Source organism: Coccinella septempunctata, chromosome 2 (genome assembly GCF_907165205.1).
Source record: "Coccinella septempunctata chromosome 2, icCocSept1.1, whole genome shotgun sequence".
In the NCBI taxonomy this organism is placed as follows: Eukaryota; Metazoa; Arthropoda; class Insecta; order Coleoptera; family Coccinellidae; genus Coccinella; species Coccinella septempunctata.
Window position 1 is genome coordinate 37,792,841 of NC_058190.1, and position 24,371 is coordinate 37,817,211.

The 24,371-nt window shown below is 36.9% G+C and overlaps 1 protein-coding gene across 1 annotated transcript in view; it reads left to right on the forward strand.

The window, feature by feature from the left end:
- LOC123308683 (neurexin-1) overlaps window positions 1-24,371 on the forward strand; it is a 197,417-nt gene that overhangs the window by 9,793 nt on the left and 163,253 nt on the right. Inside the window, exons 2-3 of the mRNA XM_044891450.1 lie at window positions 2,225-2,954; window positions 18,509-18,562. Coding sequence (XP_044747385.1) covers window positions 2,361-2,954; window positions 18,509-18,562 — 648 coding nt within the window. The 5' untranslated portion in view covers window positions 2,225-2,360. The remainder of the gene's footprint in view (window positions 1-2,224; window positions 2,955-18,508; window positions 18,563-24,371) is intronic.

The window sequence follows — 24,371 nt, forward strand, 5'->3', positions numbered from 1 at the left end:
CTAAGCTCCTCGCCCTCTAACTCGAAAACAGTAAGAAGTATGAAAAATTGCTTCATACAAAAGTTTTATAGAATTTTATCATCTAGAACTTTCATAATGATTACAGAAACGATTAGAGATACGATTTTCTTCCCAGAGTAGCGCTATCTTCTTCTACGATCACTTAGTTCGCATTAAATGAGAGGGAGGGGGAGAGAAAGAGAGAGAAAGAGGCGAAGGCAATAGACAAACAGATAGGATAGGAGAGAACCTTTAGGGCAAAATCAACAAAATAAAATCTATAAAATTTTCTCAAAGTGACATTTGGATATAAAGAGGAAAGAGATCCTAATACAACCCTAGATTATTTATGATCAGAATAATCGCAAAGCAACGGGAAACAACTCATCCCAGGACGACAACCATACGGTTTCATTTACAATATTGAATCGTTCGGTTTCTGGATGGAAATGAAAATGGAAACTTAGGATGGCTGAATTTTTCTTGTTATTTCGTAATCGTTTTTGAATTCATTATGGAAGTTGTAGATAATAACATTTTCAACTTTAGGGTGACCGGCCACCGAATGCGAAGTTGTGCGATGCTGAGCGTTTTCAATGCTAATATAATTGACAAGCTATGAATCGAGTGACGCAGCTCGTCATTTAGCATTGGAAACGCTCAGCTTCGCACAACTTCGCATTCGGTGGCCGGTCACCCTTAGGCTGAAGCAATTTCACATTGTCTTAACCGTTTTCGAGTTAGAGAGTGATTAGTGCTAGGAACATAATAAAGAGCAAGTTCAATGTAGAATCCCAGTCTGATGTATATTCATTGCCATATATCTCAAAAACGTTTAATCGTAGAAGAATAGTTTCGAACGAAATTTGTAGAAAATGTTATGCTACACAACTTTTATTATGAATGCGAAAACGATTCGAAGCTCAGGAAAGGGTATATTCCAAAAAAAATGATGTTCGTGACCTTTATTGCCAATTATTGTTGTTTCGGCTTGCTGAAGATTATATTTTTTCCTTTTTTCTTGAATCATCAGCTTCAAAATAAGAAAAAGAGTCACCGCGCTCGAGAATGTACACGTGACGTTTTTTTTTTGCAAGTTTGTCGCCCTCCACAGATTTTCATCACACTTAAATTGTCAGATAAGGCCAGGTACTTTCACCTTCGAATAAATTTTATTCAGTGCGAATAAAAGTATCTGTCAAATAATTTCCTATCTGAAAGATACCTTATTTCGGTGCTTTCAGATGAAATTATTTGAGCCATATTTTGGCGATTAAGCGTCTTAATCGATGTCTTAAAGCGTCTTTAAGCGTGACGTCATTAATTTTGTTGTCTCAAAAATAGAATATCGCTGATGGTTGAGTCATCTGTCGTTGTCATTAGACAGCGAATCGAATTGTGAATTTTTCAATTTCTGTTCTTTGGCTATTATTTGAAAAATATTTATTTATTCTAAATGATAATGCAGAAACTGCATTATTGGAAATAAAAGCACTCTTCCCTAGTAGGAATTCAAATCAAATTCGATATAAACAACAAACAACATATTCTCTCTTCTTCTTTATATTACCTCTTTCCGCTTAAGACGACACAGGCCAGAGACAAGATGACTCTATGACACCGGCGCTCTCCACAGGCCGCCAGGTTCCGCTTAAAGCGTCTTAAAGACTGACGTCATGACTTATTCGCTCGAATAGCACCGCTTAAAGACGCTTTACGCGTCTTAATCGCGAAAATATGGCTCTGACGAATAACAATTCTATGAAAACACGATTAATGTAAAATAAGACACCGCATTGTAGAAATTGTCATAATTCCAACTAGAAAGCAAATATTTCGTGAAAATCACACGAAGAATAACCATACATCAATAATCTAACAAATTCAACCAATAATGACGTACCGACATTCGATCTATGACATTCTATGACAAATACTCTCAAGTTTCAATGACAGATTTATTCGATGAATAACACTATCTGAAAGTGAAAAGACTGCATTTTTACTTATCCTAATATGTTAATCTGGCACGCTCAAGTATTAATAATGATCGACTTTTTTACTATTCTGACGAGGTACTCTACAGGGTCCAAGGTATCTCCTCTTATATTAATCTGACAAGCTCGAGTAAATCCAGAATTTCCCTCTTGGGCTCCCCAACTGAAGTGAACCTTTGAAACTTGCTCCTTTATCAAAGCACCCTCTGAAGTCAATTTTTTTTCAGACCTTGCACATATCATGCCATGAAAGAGCGACCAGTGAACCACCAACGCCAAACGTAGCAGTGCTGAGCGTAGGATGTGCAACCTCAATGTGACAAAAAACACCGTGTCGAAGTGCTGAATTCACCAACCACCACCATGCAATCTCTCCTAGTCCAAACGTTCACCTTGTCCCTTTTCGTTTGCCTTTCGTTCGGTTTCCTCCTCGACGGGAGCACGAACTCCTATTCTCAATTTCGAAAATGGGGCGGGGGTACCAACGGGAGCATAGAGTTCGAATTCAAGACCGACCAACCGAACGGACTGCTTCTGTACACGGATGATGGCGGCACTTACGATTTTTTCGAAATAAAATTAGTGGAAGGTGCATTGAGACTCAGGTACAATCTAGGTGGTGGCGCGCAAATAATCACCGTCGGCAGGGACCTGCACGACGGCCATTGGCACAAGGTGCGCGTGCAGAGGCACGAGGACAGGACGTACCTCACGGTGGACGGCATCACGCAGATGAAGACGTCCAGAGGGAAGGAATTCAATTTCGGGCGTTATTCTACCAACTCGGACGTGTACGTGGGTGGTATGCCGACGTGGTATAACACCAAATTGACTCTGTTGGCGTTACCGAGCGTGATTTTTGAGCCTCGATTCGTGGGGGCTGTGAGAAATTTGATCTACGCCGACCAGGAGGGTGGCATATCTAGGAGGCAGGAGACCAGGCCGAAGGACCAACGGGTGAGTTGATTCCAGCTTTTATATATTCAAACAAACTCCTTCATGAACTACGAGCTTAAATTTGTTCCTCAAGAGTTTCGCCATCCTAGCACACCTAACAGATTGTAGATTTTAAGGTAAGAGGTCGCGTTACATCGTGACTTTGATATCTAGTGAGCCATTCTCACCACTACGTCATCTATAGCTTGCCCTTCAGTTCCAGAGCTCCCATGAATTCTATCCAGTATCTGGAATGACTTAAAAGGAGTTTACTTGTAGCTCCAACAAGTGATTCAGAGTTTCCTCCTTCTCTAGAACTTCTGCTAGACTTATTCTCATTTGTTGCTTCTAGAGGTGGCAATGTCCTCTAAGGAATCCAGTAAGGAGGTGTAGCATATTCTAGCTAAACTCCAGATACTTCTCGTGTTGATGTTTTCTATATCAGAGAAAGATTCTGACCAATGAAAAGAATTAGTGCTCTTTTTCTGGCAAGTGTGTTTGCCCTTTCATTCCCTTTGATTCGCGAGTGACCATGAACCCATGCTAAAAAGAAGTTGTTATTCTTGCCCACTTCATTAAGTTTGCTTCAGCACTCCCATATCATCTTAGAATTGATTACATGAGAGCTCAATGCTTTGATTGCATCCTGATTCTCAGATAATGTATCACTATGTCATATTTCTGAAATTTTCTTTCAGTCTAGAAAGATTACTCCAGAGTAGATAATTTTTTTGGGTTTTTTCCTTCTTCAGTAACTCTTTCTTGTAGGTACATTTTCCTATACCTATTTGGTTCCGGACCAAAAAAGGAGAAAGGAGTTTGGGTTCAATTCAATAAGCAACTTTATTGCATATATATTTGCTACATATACCTATACAGATATTCAAAAAGAACATAAATCTTTCCCCAATTTCAAAGGGCAGAAAGTTGAAGGGAAAGGTGCTTTGAACAAAGAAATCAAGGAAAAGATCATCTTCAATTTGGGTTAATGATTTCATCATAAAATTTTTCAGATTCAGGAAAGATCTATTGAGATCTGTAGTTTAAAAGCCAGTGACTGATCAAAATATTGTGAAATTAAATTTAAGGGTTTTTCTATCATCATCTGAAGTGCAGCAGTACAGGGTGTCCAGATTTAACATTAATATATTTCAGGGGTTACCCCCTGAGTCTAAGAGTCAAAACATGAAGAAAACTTCATATCAACTTAGGTCCAAATATTCGCTCCAATTTTTTTTTTATTTTGACTTCTAGAATCGTCCCCTAAAAGAAACGAACGTTGAATCCAGTCACCTTGTGTATAGGTATGAGAAATTCGTTATTTGAAAAAGTTAGCTTAGGCGTGAAAGTTTATATATTTTTCTTCAGAAGCAATTTCATAAAACAATATTTCCAACAAATAACATCGAAACGATATGAATGAATACATAAATGAATGACTATATAGATCGCACTATGCTTTTGAATAGTTTTTTCCTCTTCAGTTTTCTTATAGAGAAATTCGTGAAATTTCAAGTACCATATATATAATTGATTTTTTTTCAAAAAACATACCTACTCCTTTGTTGTATCTTCAGGTGATATGTAAATAAAATTTATCGTTAAATTTTTGGATCATTTTATTGTTTTTACTTATCATTTAACAACATATACATCATCATATTTAGATTGCAAGGATCTATTTGAATAATGTGTCACTCGACCGATATTCCCTATTCCAATATTTGAGAGGGCAGCTTTGGAAGCTTAGGGGATAAAGCTGTGGGCTGTGGGAAAGAAACATTTGTCAAGATCCTTTTCAAACAGGGATTGGCGAATGTAACGGTTTTAAAGAAATATTTCGTGTAAAGAAAGGTTTTGACACCCTGTTGGAAGCTCACATGATAAATAAAAAAAGAATGTGCTTGAAGGAAAAGACAGTCCCAAAGGCAGTCTTCTGCCAATGGCAATACTATTACTCCAGAAGAATATAAGAAATATGCAAATTTCAAACCTGTAAATTTTCGCTACATCATCTACCGGAATCCTGATAATAAGTCTCAGAACAACTTGTGTGTTTGGAATATTTGAGAGAATCTTCTATTGAAATAGTACAAACTGACTTATCAAATAGTGGCTTCTGTTGATTTAACATTCAAATAATCCACATCCACAAAATGTGAGACATATTTTCTTTCATGGAACTTTAACAGTAGAACGTTATGAAGAAGGAGAAAGCATTATGCCTTTCTATAGCTAAATCGAATTTTGATAAATTGTCCATATTTATTTCATGTAATTCAGTTCTTTAGTTTAGTCATGGATTTTCATTATGGACCAAATCAATTGAATATTTATCGAGAATTAATAAATATATTGAGATTCTTACTGTGCTTTATTCATAATACTGAACTAGGTAGAACTTTTCTACAAAAAAAAAACATAATACCACGATCCGTTCAAGATTCATGTCTCTTACGTATGAAAATAGTGGATATCGGTTAAAATTTTTCTAACCGCCTCAGATTATTTGGATTCTTGTGATCTGACTCAATGGAAGAAATGCTTTTCGCACTTTGGGCGAAATAAACTTTTCCTAAAGTGCTTTTCCACTTTTCATGCAAAATAACGATGAATAGGTTAATGTCATCATTGTTTACATTTTGGGAAGATGAAGTAATTCAAGAAGAGACCTACGTTCAGACACCGAATACCAACGTATAAAATTCCATAGCCCACTTGACGACGAATTTTTTTGAACGCACGTTATTTTTGCGTTTTGTACAGGATGGGCAAAATTCGTTGTCTACTGAGGGAATTTCGAGAACTATAGCAGCTAGAAGGAAACGGATTACACATTTCCGAGCTCTTTTTATAGAAACAAAGAATGGTGAAAACCGTTAACCTCCTACGATTCTTCGTCTTTGAGTTATTAGCAAGAGAATGAGATTTTAACGATTTCGGAAAAGCACTAATAACATTTTTGTCTTTGAAGTTACAGATCTGACACTTGAACCTTCTACAGGCATTTTTTCACGTAGAATCCACTGACGAGCTCAAAATATTTTTTCATTTCGACTCATTAGGCGAACTTTCGTTTTTTAATTGCAAACTTTTATTGAATTCCTTATTTTCGAATTGGAAAGAAGTCTTTTTTATTATTATTATTATTTATTTAAATAAGAGTAGAGGAATACACCTATAAACTCACATAAAAACTAAGTTTAAATTGAACTCCTGAAGATGAACTTAACATATGATTGAAAACAAAGAGAAAAAAAAAAAAAAAAAAAATTATAGAAACACCGTCATCTCGACGAGGTCACCCATCTGTCAAAGCTGTTCTTGAATCCATTCACTGAAGACGATTCTACGACGGTTTCAGGCAAGGAGTTCCAAACATTGAACACTCGGTTTGACAGAAACATTTGCCTCTGGGTAGTCCTGAATTTTTCCTTCGCGAGCTTAAATCCATGGCCCCGTAAATTGTTCGTGTTCATACGGTACATATTCATAATATCCGGACCAAAGTGACCATGGACCGCTCTGTAGGAGAATATCATAGATTACAGAGTAGAGTGGAGAATATTAAGTCGCCTCTCGCACGTCGTTGTTCAAATGTGGGCATATCGAGCACTCTCAACCTTGTTGCGTAGTCAGGTCTCCTAACACCGTAGGGAATTCTGGTGCACCATCTCTGAACAGACTCTAACCCATCCACCTCGCCTCGCAAAGAAGTCCACCAAGCCGGACCAGCATACTCCATTATCGGCCGAATATAAGATTTATAAATCATGCCCCAGGAGACAACATCAGTGTTTGGGAATGCCTTGCTGAAGAGGTAGATCATCTGTCTGGCCTTTGTTGATACTGACGCGATGTGGTCCGACCAGCTCAAATCGTCCGCTATAGTCACTCCGAGATCCAAGTGGCGAGTCACTGTGCCAAGTCTTACCCCATCGATGTAATAGGGGGCCCGAGGGTTGTTCTTTGCTATGTGCATAACACAGCATTTGCTCAAATTCAGGGGCATCATCCACCTCTGGCACCAACTGCTTAGATTATCGAGATCCTGCTGAATTAACCGTGAATTGATTGAGCGATTGAAAATCTTCCTGTCATCAGCGAAAAGTGCACATTTAGATCTAATTGATGCAGGTAAATCGGCTGTATATAAAATAAAAAGAAGTGGGCCCAGAACCGAGCCTTGTGGGACACCACTCTTAACAGTTTTCGCGGACGTAGACAGATCACCACCAACTCGTACACGAAATGACCTATCCGACAAAAAAGATCGGAACCACTCCAGTAGTCTCCCCCGGATCCCCATGTGTTCCAACTTATGCAGAAGACGCCGATGAGGGACTCTGTCAAAAGCCTTCGCGAAGTCGAGATACACCACATCCATTGGAATGCCCATGTCAAGTGCCCTACTCCAGTCATCAATACAAGTGAGCAAGTTAGTGAGTGTTGACCTCCGGGGCAGAAAACCATGTTGCTCCTTGGGGATCAAGTTATTTTGTGATGCAAACTCAAGTACCTAGTCGCTAATTATTTTCCCCAGTACTTTGGAAACTGTCGACAGGAGGCTTATTGGGCGGTAATTGCAAGCTGACAGTTTGTCCCCACCCTTGAAGATAGGTGTTATCAAAGCAGATGACCAAGGCTTGGGAATACTGGATGTCGATAGAGATCTTCTAAATATAATGCACAAAGGCTCGGATAAGGCTTGTGCGCAACGTCGAAGTATCGATGTGGATATCCCATCAGGACCAGGTGACGAACCTTCCCTACAATTAGAAAGATATCTTTCCACCATGTTTCTAGTGATGGTTATGTCATCTAAGCAAGATGTTGTTCGGGCGGTATGCATCGAGGGGATAGCGCCCTGAGGTTCATCCACAAATGCCGATGAGAAATGACTCGCTAGAATATCAGCCGATTCGGCCGGTGACGCACTTACTACTCCAGATGAATTTTTCACAATAGGGACACTGATTTTTGCGTTCATGTGGGATCGAACGTACTTAAAAAACTTCTTTCTGTTACTTTTCATCGTCAGATTTCTCTCGTAATCAGATCTCGTCTTCTGGATTGTAGAGGACAAAAAGTTGGAGAATGACCGATGATCGTCATAGCTTCGAGCTGATCTATCTCTCAAATACCGCTGCCACAAGGATTTTTTGCGCCGTAACATCCCCAGCAGATGACTGTTTATCCAGGGTCTTGAGGGAATCTGCTTGATATGTATGTCCTCCGAGCAAGCCGATAACGACTCGTCAAGGATTCTTGAAAAGGTTGACCACATCCTATCAATGTCATCGGATTCGGGCAAGAGATCATTCCAACTGTATGATAGCAGTTTTTCGGAGAGTCTCTGGTAGTTGGTTTTCCTTGAAGTTCTAATATGTTTGGGAGCGGTGGGTGAGCAAACAAGCTGAAGCTCCGTTGATAACACTGCGTGATCGGACTTACCGAACGGCGGTAGATGAGATATCTCCGAAGTAAGGTTAACGTCGGAAACGATTAGCAGGTCCAGAAGTGAAGGCACCTGGCCAGAGCGAAATCTAGTAGGCTTGCTAACTAACTGATGCAGACCCGAGTTGAGGAGAAAGTTAGCATAGGGAAAGGAAGGCGATGATTCAGCCGGTAAGTGCAGCAAAGGCCAATTGAGATCGGGGCAATTAAAGTCGCCATCAATTAAGATGTTCTTCTGGGATGCAGAAGACGTGGATAGAAATTCGACTAAGTCGGCATCGGCAGCACATGGGCGAGGACGATAGATACAGCCGACCATAATTGAGAAGTGATTATTAGTTATTTGTTGAAAAAGGTTGTCGATACCACGCCAATCCTTATGCGTCACATCAATCCTGAAGTTGTCAGTAATATCGTTTCGGACATACATACAAACTCCTCTGTATCCCACTGATTCAGTATTGTCGTCTCTGTAAAGCGTATATGAAGGTAAAGAAAAGATACTGTCGTCTATTGAAGGCTGAAGCCAGGATTCCGAAATGAGTACTAAAAATGGTTTATTGAGTTGAACATACAATAATAATTCATGGAATTTCGCAGAAAGGGATTGAATATTTGTGTAAATGATAGGCCATATTGTGAGAGTGTTTAGTTTTTTGAGGTGCCGCGCACTGCCTGGGTCTGTACTATCTTCGGAACACCCTGTACATATTTGATGGTTATATCCTTCTCCCCAGAACTTTGTCTCATTTTGAGCTCGTCTCTGAGTGCATTCAACTCGTCAACTTGCCTTTTAGTTCTGTCCTCCTGGACCCTAATGTGCCGAAACTGAGGATGGCCCGATAGAGAATTTCTATTTTTCAACAATGCGTAGACTTTGTCGGGGTCGGAAAGAACAACTCTAGTCCAACGCGGTCTGGATTTGTCTTTCGAAGGTAGGCGCACTATTTTAGTAATAAGTTTACTAGATGAATTGCTGATGCAGTCCAAAATCTGTGATACCGTCTCCAGGTCATGGGAATCGCTGCCACCTTCTGGCACATTAGTTATGATAATGTTGTGCGATTTCTTGACCCTCTCTAGAATTTCTGGCACAGCTTCTGTGTAGGGGCGATTATCCAGCCCGGAGCTGGCAACACTTTTGTCAGTAGATTCTATAATAAAAGTGCCTAAGAAGGTTCAAGTTTCAGATCTGTAACTTCAAAGATAAAAAAGTAATGAGAACTTTTCGAAATCGTTAAAATCTGAATTTTTGATTATAACTCAAAATCTAGAAAGGATAGGCCGGTTATGATTTTCAGACTTGGATTGGTCAGGAAAAAATAGCGAGAGGATGTGTTATCCGATTTCTTCTAGCTGCTATAGAGCTCGAGATCCCCTCAGTAGACAACGAATTTTGCCCATCCTGTACATTTGGTGCTTGCACCGTGTATTCTAGCGCCAGCCCCTGTCATGGTTTTTGAACCATTTAATGGTATTAACTTTGAAACGTATTGGAAAAGATATGTGAAACGACAGACCTCTGTAAGAACGCTGTTATAATCTTCCCAAAAATTCCCATTGACCTCGGTCAATCTTCCATCGCATGTCGTAGAGCATTCAAAAGCGTTATTATCCTGAACTGGTCAGTTGGTATCGAAATGAGCCATTTCATTAAATCGTGTAAGTTACCTAAAAAATAATGGGAACAATTCGGCAATCCCAAGTTTTATTTTTTTTCATCAACAAGTAAATATCGAACGAGCCAATATCCTAAACGAAACCACATGGTCGAAAAGTTTTGCTTTGCGATAATTCAGCTAACAAACGGTCTAGGGTCGGTAGTAGGATCTATTTCAGTAATCATTTACATTTTCAATATTTTTTTCAATTTAGTTATTTTGAATAGGTGATTTTTGGTCAAACGCTTCATTTTGACCAGTTCTACTTTCTGTTGAAAAAAAGCCTCACCTTCAATTACACCCTGTATAAGATGAAACTGTCCTGTCTCTCATCCAGAAAGGATTCCATTTCCGAATAACATAATCTATTGTGCAAAAAATTCATCAGAATGAAATGGAATGAAATATGTTTTCCGAGGGATAACTCCATCACGATGCACCCACGCAGCAAGAGCCATGAAATGATATTCCGGCGACGCCAACGAGCGCCCCCGTCATATCGATTTTATCGGAAATGGAATACTATCAGGCAAATGATACGATCCTCGTAGAGCGCAATAATTTTTTCACAACATTCCTATTCTGACGAATCGCATTTCCAATTTCTCTGATGGCCTTATAACGACCTACGCTACAGGGAAAAATCCCATCAGAAAAATCAACCGAACATTATATTTTCAATCGATGGAAATATGCGACCGACATTTCCATGTTCTCCGTCATTAGCAGGGGCCCCATTGTTATTCAAAATTATTCACGATCGAAAAAATCTGAATAATTAATCAATCTCGCGATTCCTTGGTGCTCATTATCGAGTATACAGAAGTTGAATCACGAAATTCATTCTGGTATGTGTTGGTCGTTACCTTTATCGGGCATCGTTAAAGATCCTCTATCTTGTATTGATAAATTTCGTTATTGTTCAGGACAATAACGCTTTTGAATGCTCTACGACATGCGATGGAAGATTGACCGAGGTCAATGGGAATTTTTGGGAAGATTATAACAGCGTTCTTGCAGAGGTCTGTCGTTTCACATATCTTTTCCAATACGTTTCAAAGTTGATACCATTAAATGGTTCAAAAACCACGACAGGGGCTGGCGCTAGAATACACGGTGTAAGCACCAAATGTACAGGGTAGGCAAATTTCGATGTTTTAGCACTACAGCTTTTAAACCAGAGGAGAGAGACAAAATCTGATACCCCATTCTCGTTCTCTTTTTCCGAGAAACTTACAATAGTAGCAGTGATTTTTGGCCATTTTCTTTTGTTTTCGAGTTATAAGCAAAAATTGGAAAAATGGCGATATCGAAATAAATTTATATCTCCGCTAATACTGATGATAGAGCTCTGAAATTGAAACATTATACAGGCACTTTTTTACGTAGAATCCAGTGGCGGGCTCGCCTTTTTAGCAGGATTTTTAATTACGAAGCTATTACCCAAAGTTATGTTTTTTTAAATGGGAACATTAGATTTCTGTGCAATTTTTTGAATGCTTAATTTTTACTGATTTCAAAAATATATAACATCATGTGGTTTGTGTCAATATGAATAATAGAAAATGTTCAAATCCACTTTTTCCCAATATTTCCATGGTTTCAACTTTTGACGAGCACAGAAAAATAGAGTTTCCTATAACCAAAGCAGTCTCCTTCCGGCAATGTCATTTTTTCTATGAATATTGGTAAAAAGTTACCAATATTCACAAAATTTGAATCAAGATATATTTCATAAATTTTCATAATAATGAAAGGACTTATAGAAGGAGACTGTGGTAATCATACGATGCTATATTTTTCTATGCTCATCAAAAGTAGAAACCATAGAAATATTGAGAAAAAAGGTTTTTGACCATTTTCTTTTATTTATATTGATACAAACCGTATGATGTTATATATTTTTGAAATCAGTAAAATTAAGCTGTCAAAAATTGCACAGAAAAGTAGTGTTTCCATTTAAAAAAAAATAACTTTGGGTCATAGCTTCGTGATTAAAAATCCTGCTAAAAAGGCGAGCACGTCACTGGATTCTACGTAAAAAAGTGTCTGTATAATGTTTCAATTTCAGAGCTCTATCATCAGTATTGGCGGAGATATAAATTAATTTCGATATCGCCACTCTTCCAATTTTTGCTTATAACTCGAAAACAAAAAAAAGTGGCCAAAAATGACTAGTAATATTGTTAGTTTCTCAGAAAAAGAGAACAAGAATGGGGTATCAGATTTTGTGTATCACCTCTAGTTTGAAAACTATAGTGCTAAAACATCGAAATTTGCCCATCCTGTACAGGGTGGGCAAATTCGTTGTGGGCAAATTCGTTGTGGGCAAATTCGTTGTCTACTGAGGGGATCTCCGGTTTGTGAGAAACGTGCGATGCCAGTAGAGCTTGTGATTGTGATGATCATTTTCCAATACAGCATCCGGATGGTAATTGTAATAAGCAACCCTAGAAGTTGGTATTTTATACCCAATTCTTGGTGTAAAATCTTGGCAACAGCATCATGTCTATTCTTGTACTCCGTGCCCGCGAACTTCTGACATCACCAGGAGATGTGCTGGATAGTTTCATGTGTCGCACAGTCATAACGACAGCCATCGTCAGCCACTGATTATCATTATCGGACATAGAGTAAGTATCGAGATATATCGATAGGACCAAATATGCACTAAACAGCTTCTGCTGAGAGAAGAACATACAGGGTGATAAAAAAAATTATTCACCTGAAGAAATAACATTTAGCAGCACAGTAAAATTTTTCTGACATTCGAAAGCATACTTTTCATGCCGTGCTCATACACTATCACCAATATTATACACAAATGATTTTTACATCCTACTTTCTGATCGAGATCACTAAGAATTAAGTTTCATCAAGATCTACGATTTTATTTCATCATCCAATATCATTCATGTGGCGGCCGCCATAACAAAATTTGAATACTCGATTAATGTGGCCGAAACTTGATAAAAATCCATAATTAAACTTAAATACGATTTTCAGAAAAATTAGTTTATATACCACGATACATGTTTCGCTATAACAATAGCATCTTCAGGTGGGTGAAGGTAAATAGTTTACCTTCACTGAGAACTGACGTAGAACTGTTTACATTTGCGTTCGATCTCGCGTTTGATAAACGTCCAAAATTGTCTGAAGCTTTTTTTCTCATTTCCGATCTGTCTCCAGAGTCGAGAATATTTTCTGGGCACGCATTTTTCTGAGATGTATGCATTTTTGACCGAACTAATTTGTACCACCAATATGTCTGACGTTTTCTGAAATAAATTCGACTAACCTGAAATAGTGAAATATAAGACAAGTGAATTTATCTGAATATATTAGTTGGCAATTATTTCTGTATTAGGTACCTACTATACTTACTATTACTATTTCTGAATTTACTTTTGTAAATATTGTATTAACACATGTCATTGCTTCTCTAATGTTTCTTATCACATTTTGAACAATTTTTTTCGCCAAATGAATAAATCAATTCTCATTCTTAATGTGAATGCAGAAGAAGGTTGTAGTTCGATATACAGTAGGCTCCCCATTTTCGAAATCCCCACTTTTCACCCAAATAAAAGGACCATTTCCTCCAGCATTACATCGAACACTTATTAAATATTCATTTCGACTGTAGCACCTCTCACAAATCAAAACTATCATTTTCGTTCTTCACGTGAATGAAATAATTTGCATAATTTTACTGTACCGGCGTTCTTACACGAATTTGATGCCCCTCACGCACGCAAGACGCTCATAAGCTTTTGTACAACAACACTATGAACTGAAATATTTCCTTCGAAACATCTACTAGCATTTGATGTGATGCCGGACACATACTGCAGGAAAATTTGGGACTATGGTTTGAGCGGCACCAACAAAGTCGATAGAAAAATTTTGTTAGTAGTGTCAATTATGTGATGTCCATTCAAGATAAGACCAGGAATACCATAATCCAAGTGTATTATTAGCTTAGCTCGCTTCTGGTTCGAGGAAAATTTAGAATTTCCACCAGAAATAGCAGAACAATACAGTACTACTTGCAAAGACAGGATTATTTTTTGTGCGTTGGGGTAAATGAGAATTCCTTCTTGAGATTGATAGACAATACCAAGCTACTTTAGATTTTTCAGGTACACAAAAATCCTAATAAGATTATGGAATTTATATTCTCATCCATAAAATTATTATTTTATTCTGTGGAATCTCAAAAGTGTTAGGGACCAAAACCTTTCCTTCCGAACAATATGTCAAATTATTTCGTCATATATAAGTTTGTTTTACATCTCTATACTCCATTCACTTTTATTTTAGCACTCGGTTGGACATGGAAATTTGACACATTTCACCCTGTATAGTACGAAAATGTGGGGTTGTGACGCTTGTCAAAACATTTTTGGGTTTTAAATCAGCGCTATGTTGTCCCTTCTACGTAAAAGTTTCTGTTATTATGCCGAATCTCTTCGGAAAATATGTGACGAACATAATTGAAGTTTATATAAACTGATTGAAGGCATACCAAATCCAGTTATTAGCATGGAAAATACAAGAGATCAGTATAATATCATAATATGCACTAGCTTGAAGAGAGTTAATATTCGTTATCTTCTTACATCAGTTGTAGATTTCAAAAATATTAACCCGAAGATGATTTCATCTTCTTGCATATGATGCAGTGGTTGAGAATGGGCATCTCCCGAAAGAATTAACAGATAATTACAAGAATTTTAAATTCTTCAACAAAAATCATCTTGCATCAATGTAAGTAAAAGGAATTAAAGTAAGTTTCAAACTTCACTTTTGAACAAAAATATCATATGAATAAACAGTTAACAGGACAACTGGTGCATATTTGTGGCTGTTCATCTTAATAAATTGATATAATAATAATAATTAGGTATTTATTGGTACCTTAAGACATTTACAATGTACAGGACAAGTCAAATGAAAAATAGAAAAATCAATTTTCGGGAACTTACTCTACGATGACATTAATCGAAAATCATGTAGTAAACTTTTCGCATTAATTTACTCAAACATAAAATTCTCGAATGCCACCACTTTTTTGGGTCTCCCCCAAAAGAAGGAAATCCTTTGTCATCCTCTTCATTCACAATCATTCTGATTGTGGAAATATTCAGCTGAAATATAAGTCGATTAGATTCAAATGAAACATTATATAAATTCTCTTACATTGAATCTGTTCGCTACCGTCTGACGTATTGTGGATTTTAGAATATCAGGGTATAACTATTTGAATGTGCGGACCTGAATTCTAAATAGCACTTCCTGAAACCCTGTCTCTTTTGTCAATCACTTTCGGCATTTTCGTAATAAAAATTTATATTAGTTGTGGCAACGGCGTTATGACATTAACGACATTTCATGAGTGCCAACCTTACACCGTTCTGGTTACAAAAACTTAAGAAAATTATTTCATGCCAACCGATTGTTAAAATAAATGTGAATGGAATATATGTTTTTTAATGGTCAATTATAAATTATTATATTAACAAGTTTTTTTTTTTCAATTGGATACAATTCTCATTTCACTACTTCGAACAAAAACCTCATATCCAACAGTTTTTGAGATAAGTACTCAATGCTTAGTTCCCGAAAAATCTAATCACTTTCAAAAATTTCTCAGTAAGTGCGAGCTTCTTGTAAAATATGGGTGTTTAGAACCAGTTAATAATCAATTTTAAAATATTCGAATACTTGATAAACTAACTGACAAAAGTTCATTTATATGTGGGCTTGTAATTACATATGTGTCATTCTCAAGCAATTGCAAACGCTTCTCTGCATGTTGACGCACACGAACGTGGTCTTAAAGCAAAAAACCTAAATAGAAACACTTGTATGTGTGAATTGTAAATGTGACCTAATGCATCGGTGTAAAGTACATTTGAGTGACTTGGAATACCTTACCTGGCGTGTTCTCCAACAGGCGCCTGATCTAGTGATTCACACGTGGGGATAACTGAAGAAGGGCAGCTTACCAAAAAAATGATGTCAGACATTGTTTGAGAGCCTACAATGAATTTCGTGATTGATAGGAAAATACGAACAAATTAAGTACTGAGACTCCTCTAGTCTACAAAAAAGCTGCATTCTCTAATATCTGAAAATGTGTTGGACTCAGAAAATGTTAAAGCATATTTTTTCAAGGAAAAGAAGCGGAGGTCCACTTCTGGTTGAAAGAATTCAATTATATAAAAGTTTAAAGAGAGATTGCTATTTTCCATTTAAACAAAAAACACATTGAATTTCTGTCATATTTTCACAATTCTGGGCCTTCAAACAGTAAAAAATGTATCACACTGACTTATTGCCGGCACAGATTCATCACGTACCAACTTCAGAAAGGTTCAGGGATAATATTGTTTGTCTTTCCAAATGGATTTCAATCCCCAGAATCCATTTCGTCGTTTGTTTCCGATGAAAAACTAATGAAGAGGACTTTCGATGAGGAAAACGTAAAATCCTCCGGGCGATGCATGGGGAAAATGCAAATAAGACCGATTGATTTCAGATTTACCGGAATATTCGGCGATAGAATTTCGAATTCCATTATGTCTGCGGCTCTAGTTTGGAATAGAGATGGCTTTTTCATGAAGGAGAGACAATGTTTTCTATTTTTATTGCTTTTTCTCGGGTCATATAACCGAATACCAATTATTCCCGGTGTGCGTTGAGCTTTGAGCTCTGGAGCATATGGAGGTTTGATCATTAAAATATACATGTGCACTGAAGAGAAAATCTCATGATCCTGAGTAGAAATTTTTTCTTCATTTTTTATGATTTCATTGTTTGTTAATTCTTTTTTCTTCACCTGAATAGACCAATGTTCCATATTAAGTTGATTGATTTGCAGTAATATTATTGAAATTTCTCATGAAAATTTATGTGTAATTCTACAGGGTGATTCATAGCTACTGGGACATAGGCTAAGGGCAGATTGTTTGGACCAAAATATGGCGATAGGACCAAATATACCTAAATAAAATAATACTGTGGAGAAAGATAGAGGGCGTTAAAGTTGAATTTTCTTTTGGTTTTTTGCTAATAATTTCACTGTATATTTTTTCATCCGTTTTTAAGAAAAACACAATTGAACAGTTCAGAGCATCGGAAGGGGATTTGAAGTAACGATTTATTTATTTCATTCATTCATTTCGACGATAAAGCATAATTAAAAACAATGTAACATAAAAAGAATAAACTTAAATTATATGTTCTACGTGACCTTCTCTGACTTCTATGTTTTTTCTAATTCTTTTAATGAAGGACTTTCGAACTTCGAAGAAAATTTTATTCTGTCCCCTTATGAAAAATTCAACTTAAACGCCCTCTATCTTTGTCCACAGCAATATTTTATTGAGGTATATTTGGTCCTATCGCCATATTTTGGTCCGAACAATCTGCCCTAAGTATATGTCCCAATAGTTATGAATCACCCTGTATATGACAAAGAAACAGATCTTTGAATATTTTGAATGAATAGTTTCTTATTTATCTGATACGCTGTACGTCCAGAAAAATAGAATATCACTTAGGGTTTTAACTGCGAAACAGGGGATAAGGTTTCTTCAGTTTACTAAATCGCAACTTTAACTTCATTTCTGTCATTAACATAAAAACCTTATCACAACGAATGATTGAATCGAAAGCTGGAAATAAAAACCAAATGTTTATTTCCGATGACACTTAACGAAGGCCCCAATAAATAATATTATACTTAGTGATAATGCATCTGAATTTATTTCTTTTATTATATTTTATCTGAAAGTTACGTCATCTAAACCTTCTGAAATATAGCGCAAAATTCAATGGCAAAAACAAGTGATGTATGACAACTAACCGACAAAATATATCAATAACGAAAAACTGTCTATTCCTTCGTTTCCAATATTCAGCGCTACACTCTACTGACGAGGGACAATGATCCCGAGACCGGTCTACAGTTGCGTTCGGATGTTTCGACATTTCTGGGATTTCCTAAGCTCGTTCATAACTGGTTTGCACTGTTTAAACGACAATTTTTGGGAATTGTTGATTCTAGTTTGATATTTCCGTTAGCACTTATATTGTTTAACTAGTGAAAACAGGATTTAATAACTACTGAAGAGGATGAATCTAGCAACATTGTGAAGTGTTCAAGAGGAAAAAACATACAGGATGGACGCTTTCATGTATAATTGTGAAGTTTGAGAGTTGATCTGGATGGATAAAGAGATGATCGAATACTTATACGATTAATACCACATATTATGAATATTATGTAAAGATTGAGTTCTTTTGTATTATCTGAATTAAAGTTTTCAGTTCTTTAGACATCGAAGGCTCAATTTATTAATTTCCTTCACTGTACTACTCCGTGTTTGGTGCTGTCCTTCACATTTATATCGTCTAAAAATTTCAATTTCCATCGTATTTTTCCAGTGTGATGGCGGCATTATTGCCGGAGCAGAAGGGCTGTGCATACCCCAAAGCAGGGTGAGTGCGTAGAAGGACCGCCTTGACTAGATGCTGAACTATCGCTTCAACTACTTTTTCTTATTTCTCGGAAATGTGTCATTCTTTCAGTTCAGAAGGCAGGTTTTGAATTTCGCGATATAGAAATCTGTAGTTTGTACTTCAGCTTCCATTTCCAAATATTTTCTAGATAAGTGAAGCGAAGAATATTTAGATACGCGAGTATTCATGAGGAGTTTATTTATTTTCGGACCAGTTAGTGCAATAACTGTTTAAAAATATTCGCTTCGAAATTTTTATCGTGAAATTCCTATTGTACAACTGAAGGAGAAAATGTTGGTTTTATGATTCATTGAACGAATTTTTCAATTATAATAAATAATACGGAATTTTGATGTTAATGAATCTAAACCGAATATTTCTCGCCACATTTCACGAAAAGAACTGATCATGTTGATATGATATGTTTTATTTTATGTTAATTGAAAAATATTGAGTTATTGTTGGAAAAATGTTGACTTCCTCCAGAAAAAAAGCAATTGTCATCAACTCTCTCTATTCGATACAAATTCGTAGGCGTAGATAAACTTTAATAACACACTAAACGAACGTTCATATCACACATAAAAGCGACACCAATAGTATTCCAACATAAATCCATCGACTGAAAGAATGACCTTCTACTCAACGGCACACTTCGATTGAGACTTTTAGTATAGATAAACACCACCTGCCTCAAAATATAGAAATGGCTTTTTAGAATATGTTGTGTCTTTTAGAAGATTCAACGGCACCAGCAACTGAACTGATCGCTTAATTTGTTTGTCCTTTGTCCCGTGAGAAGTTTCCGCAAATATGAGATTGTTTGATCTAGAATGAACCAGGTTTGTTGTTTAGTATTCAATTCAATTTGGCGGAGAAAGGACTCTAGCTTCTAGGTCAGCCATTCTGTTAATTGGAGTGTTACGGAGAATTCCGGGTCTCGATATTCAATAGGTAAGTCTATGCTAGTCGTGAAAGATGCAATTCTAGCACTATTGATTTATCTCCTGATGCGTTCATTCGGTTCACATACAGAGTGACCTATTTTAAGAGATCCACTGAGATGACTCCTTATAGTTAGAGTCCTAGAGGGAAATTCTGGAGTTACTCGAGGGTGTCAGATTGATATAAGGGGAGATACCTTGGACCCTGTAGTGTACCTCTACCAAAAATTAGACTTGTAGAGTCATTCGGGGTAACTGAGCGCAGAGGGTAAGTGTGCGACTATGAAATCTATTAAAGAGGGGTTCATATGCATGAATCAAGGGCGCAGCAACAAATTAGTTTTTTCATAGCACTGCGCCGTGCGACGATTCGTTGACATTTTATTTGCAATCAATCAAATTTAGTAGTTTTCTTGTTAATTTTTAGCATCTCTGCAAATTCTGCCAGGTCCATGTTCCGAGTCCGATAGTGTTAAACAATATTTTATTCAATCATGCGCATATAAATCTAAATATATAATAAAAATTTTCAGTTTCTGTTAGCTGCTCAACTCTATAAGAACGTCAATTCACATTTTGGCTTACTGGGGAAAGTGTGCGCATAGATTCATTATATGGGCATTAGTTCAGTGAGGAATAAACGACGACATTGTTGATTTTCTTGGTTGAAACTCGATCAATATTGTCCTACGAGTTGTCCTTTTTGTTCAGAAAAATATGAAGAGCTACTAACAGAGGAATGTATCAAGTGTTGTGTTTACCAGGAATGGTGGCACGAACAATAATGCACTGCTTGTAAAAAGGCGCTTCTGTATTGACAATAAACAGTATTTCTCTAATATTGTAACATTTTGATGACATTATTCTGTAATTTGTTTTGATTGTGTGGTTCTTTAAGCACTGCGTTCACTTACCCCATGAGGGTGCGCACGCTTACCCGCAAAACGGGGCATGTGAACGCATTCCGTTTTTGTTTGTTTGCTTTTTGATGTTTTCTATAGATCAGAAAATGCCCCATCTTATGAATATGTTTTAATTTTCTTAGCTTCAACATTTTAAACAGGGTATGGTTTGAAAAACAAAAGTGCGCACAGTTGCCCCGAAGGACTCTATATTGGGAGAATTGTTTAGGACGGCCTGTCAGAATAGTAAAAAAAAACGATCATTTTACATACTCGAGCGTGTCAGATTAAGATATATGTGGTTAATTACATGTTGAGAATATATATTCCCTTAATCTGACAATTTAAGCTTGACGAAAATGTGTGGAAGGGCGCCAAAGTTGCAAAAATAAACGTCACGTGTACATTATCGAGCGCGATGGCTTTTTTTCTCAATTTGAAGCTTATGATTTAAAAATAACGGAAAAAATATAATCTGACAGTTTCACCAAGCTGAAAAAATAAAAATTGCCCATAAAGGTCACACAAATCCGTTTTTTTGAATTATCTCCTCTCCCGAGCTTCAAATTGTTTTCGCATTCATTATAGAGCATAACATTTTCTACAAATTTTGTCCGAAGCAATTTTTTCTACTTTTGAACGTTTTTGAGATATATAGCGATGAATGTACATTAGACTGGGTTTCTACCTTGACCTTGGCCTTTATTCCCATGTGTGGCTAAGCTCCTCGCTCTTATCACCCTCTAGCTCTAAAACGGTTGAAGGTATGAAAAATTGTTTCAGGCAAAAGTTGTATGGAATTTTATTATCTACATTTTTTATAATGAATGCAGAAACGATTAGAGGTACAGGAAGGGAGATATTAAAAACAATGCCTTGTTATCATCTACAAACTGTCAGATTAAGAAAACCCCCCTTGATTTGTGTCAGATTAAGATGAATTTATTATCAGAGATTATCAGAGACAAGTAGGGCATATACAGTATCTAAACCTGACGCACGCTCGAGTACATATGTACACCTGACGATTTTTTTTTTACATCTTGCATCTGAATCAATCCTTATTACTGTATTTATTGCCTCCCCGTTTAGGCGTAGTCATTCTTGATTATAAACCATAATATCACATAAAAATAATTCACTTCAAAGAAATTAATATTATCTTTTTTATAATCTGAATCATACTTTTCTTGAAAAAATATTTGAATATCGTTTTGAATTTGATCTGGGAGGACTCTGCATCTTCTGAAGTTCTTAAGGGTTTTTCACTCCCAGTCTCTGACTGACATCAAAATATGCATGATATTACTCTTTCAAAGTTACTCTCCTACCTTTATTTTCATGACTGTTGAAGAAAAATCAACTTTAAAGACCTCTATCTGTATATTTCATTGATATATATGTGGTCCTATATTACCATTGTTCGATCCAAATAGCTAGCTTATCCTAAGCCTATTTCTGAAATTTTTGATTCAACTTTTGAACTTTGAAACCCTGAATATATATGAACCAGAAATGACTCAGCTTATGTAGAGTCGAAATATGAGTTTATATAAGTGTCGCATACCCGTACTCAACTTTTTTAAAATTTTACGAACGATAACTAGTTTTCCTAATCACCACAACAAAATATTTCGGAAATGGGTCCGCCATTTCTTTCAAGATAACATTCTCTAACATATGAGTACGAAATATTCTTCATAAAAGGTCAAACATTAATATACAGTTTCATTTTCTCTTCAAACAACAGAACCTAATCTAGTCCATCAAATCATCAAAGTTCCCCTTCTCATGTTCGAATTCAGCGTCTGGAATCCTGTCATTTTATCAGCAAAACAATCGCCACTCCATTTCCCCTTGTGACTCTTGGTCTTTTCCTATTTCTTGCGGGCGAAACTCAATAGGATTTCCTCTTCAATTTGATAGCCATTGTCGGTGTATAACGCGAAGTCGAGGATGCCACTACAACAACGTGTCGTATCACTACTGCCAGATATAGAGTTGTAATGGAACAATGCCTGGTGCAGAAAATGCCGTGTCGATGCCATGTTGGTATCATGTCACTCCTTTTTCGATATGAAATTCGCCACTTCATTCAGTCTCTATTGCGTGTTCATCTCATTTGACTTACTGGAAATGATACGATCAATGGAAGTTTTGCTGCATAAGACGTTGGTTATCATAATGGAAGGTCATGTACGGAGCTGCCTACGGCAAAATCTTGTTATAAGGACACTGATGTCATAAGTATTATTCCTTTTCCTATACTTATTAGGAGAGAGGACATTATTACAGGACCTCTAACTTGAAATAAACTCAGTAAAACAAAGTTTTTTGGTTGTTAATATGTTTGGACAGGTCGATTTGTATTTTTAATTGCTCTCAAGCACACAAACTTCAGAGAGAAGTATCCTGATTTACCGCATATGTCTCAAATTACCAAGCAATATTGAAAAACAGTTTAGGGAAAATGGGTATTTAACAAAAACTAATTAGTCATCGTCAGAGACGTCAGAGTTGAAGATGTCACAACGAAAGTACAATTCTCTGTTCAAGTAAATCCTCATTTTACCATTAGGCAGATAGCTGGGGAGCTCAAAACTAGAGAATCTTTAATGACGAAAATTCGTAAAATACAGAAATGTTATCCTTGATGAAAATCCTCCAGAAACTCACCAAAGTTGATTCAGATAGAAGACCCAGTATTACGAAAAAATCATGGAACAATTATAGATAGAAAACGTCCTGTTTTCTGACGAAACACCGTTTACGTTAAACCATAATAAGGTAAATCTTCAAACGATTTCTGGAGCTATGAGAACGTGCCCAACTAGAACACTTAAGGTCATCACAGATCTGACTCCTCCACATCTAGAAATAGATAAGGTAGCCATGAGGCCATTCTCAGAATATCTAGAGCAGGTACAGGAATGAGAGAATTAAAAGTCAGAGAGCCTGGTCCTCTCTAAACAATTACATCTCATCAGCTAACCTGTTATGTTATGATTAAAAAATTAAGCATTGAGAAGAACTTTAACGATACTTTGTGAAAGGGGGGAATGGAAAAAGATACTATCCAGAATTTCAAAGTTAATACCATTAAATGGTATACTGATGGTTCAAACACCACGACAGGGGCTGGTGCTGGCACTAGATTACATTATCGTTAGACTCCTGCTCGAGTGTTTTTCAGGCAGAAATACTTGCAATCAAAAGATGCGTAGACATAAACCTGGAAAGAAACTATCAAAGATGTGACATACCTACTAAGTAATCTGTTTTGAAAGTCAAGCCGCCATCAAAGCACTGAACTCCCATGTCATCGACTCAAATACCGAAGGAAACTCAATGAAATAGGTAAAACAAGGTGTCTTTATTTTGGGTTCGAGGTCACTCTGGAATCAAAGGAAACCAGGAATCTAACACACTCGCCAGAAATAGAACACATACGTCATTTACTGACCCAGAGCTTTTCTGTGGTATAGGAAAATGCACCTATAGGAAAGAGTCTCTGGAGAAGGAAGAAAGCAGTAGATAATCCTCTACCGCCTATATGGATTTAAGTAAGGCCTTCGACTCGGTGAATCGGAGAGCGCTATAGAAAATCATGGGATACCTTGGAGTACCCGAAAAATTCTTAGCAGTATGTAAAAGCCTCTATACCAAGAACACCACTAGCCCTTTACTGTTCAATATTTTCGCCATAGCTGTCTCGATAATTGCTGACATGAGTATGCCTGCAAGAGGTGTTGGAATGAGATTAAGATTTGATGGAGGCATGTTTAACCTGAAGCGCCCCAGAGCAAAAACCCGCACAAAGTTTATCACGTAACTTCAATGTGCAAACGACAGCGCTTATCGCTAGCAGCCCAAAGGATCTACAGATAACATTGGACACCTATAAACATATATACGAAGCTTTAGGCCTTAGACTCAATTGAT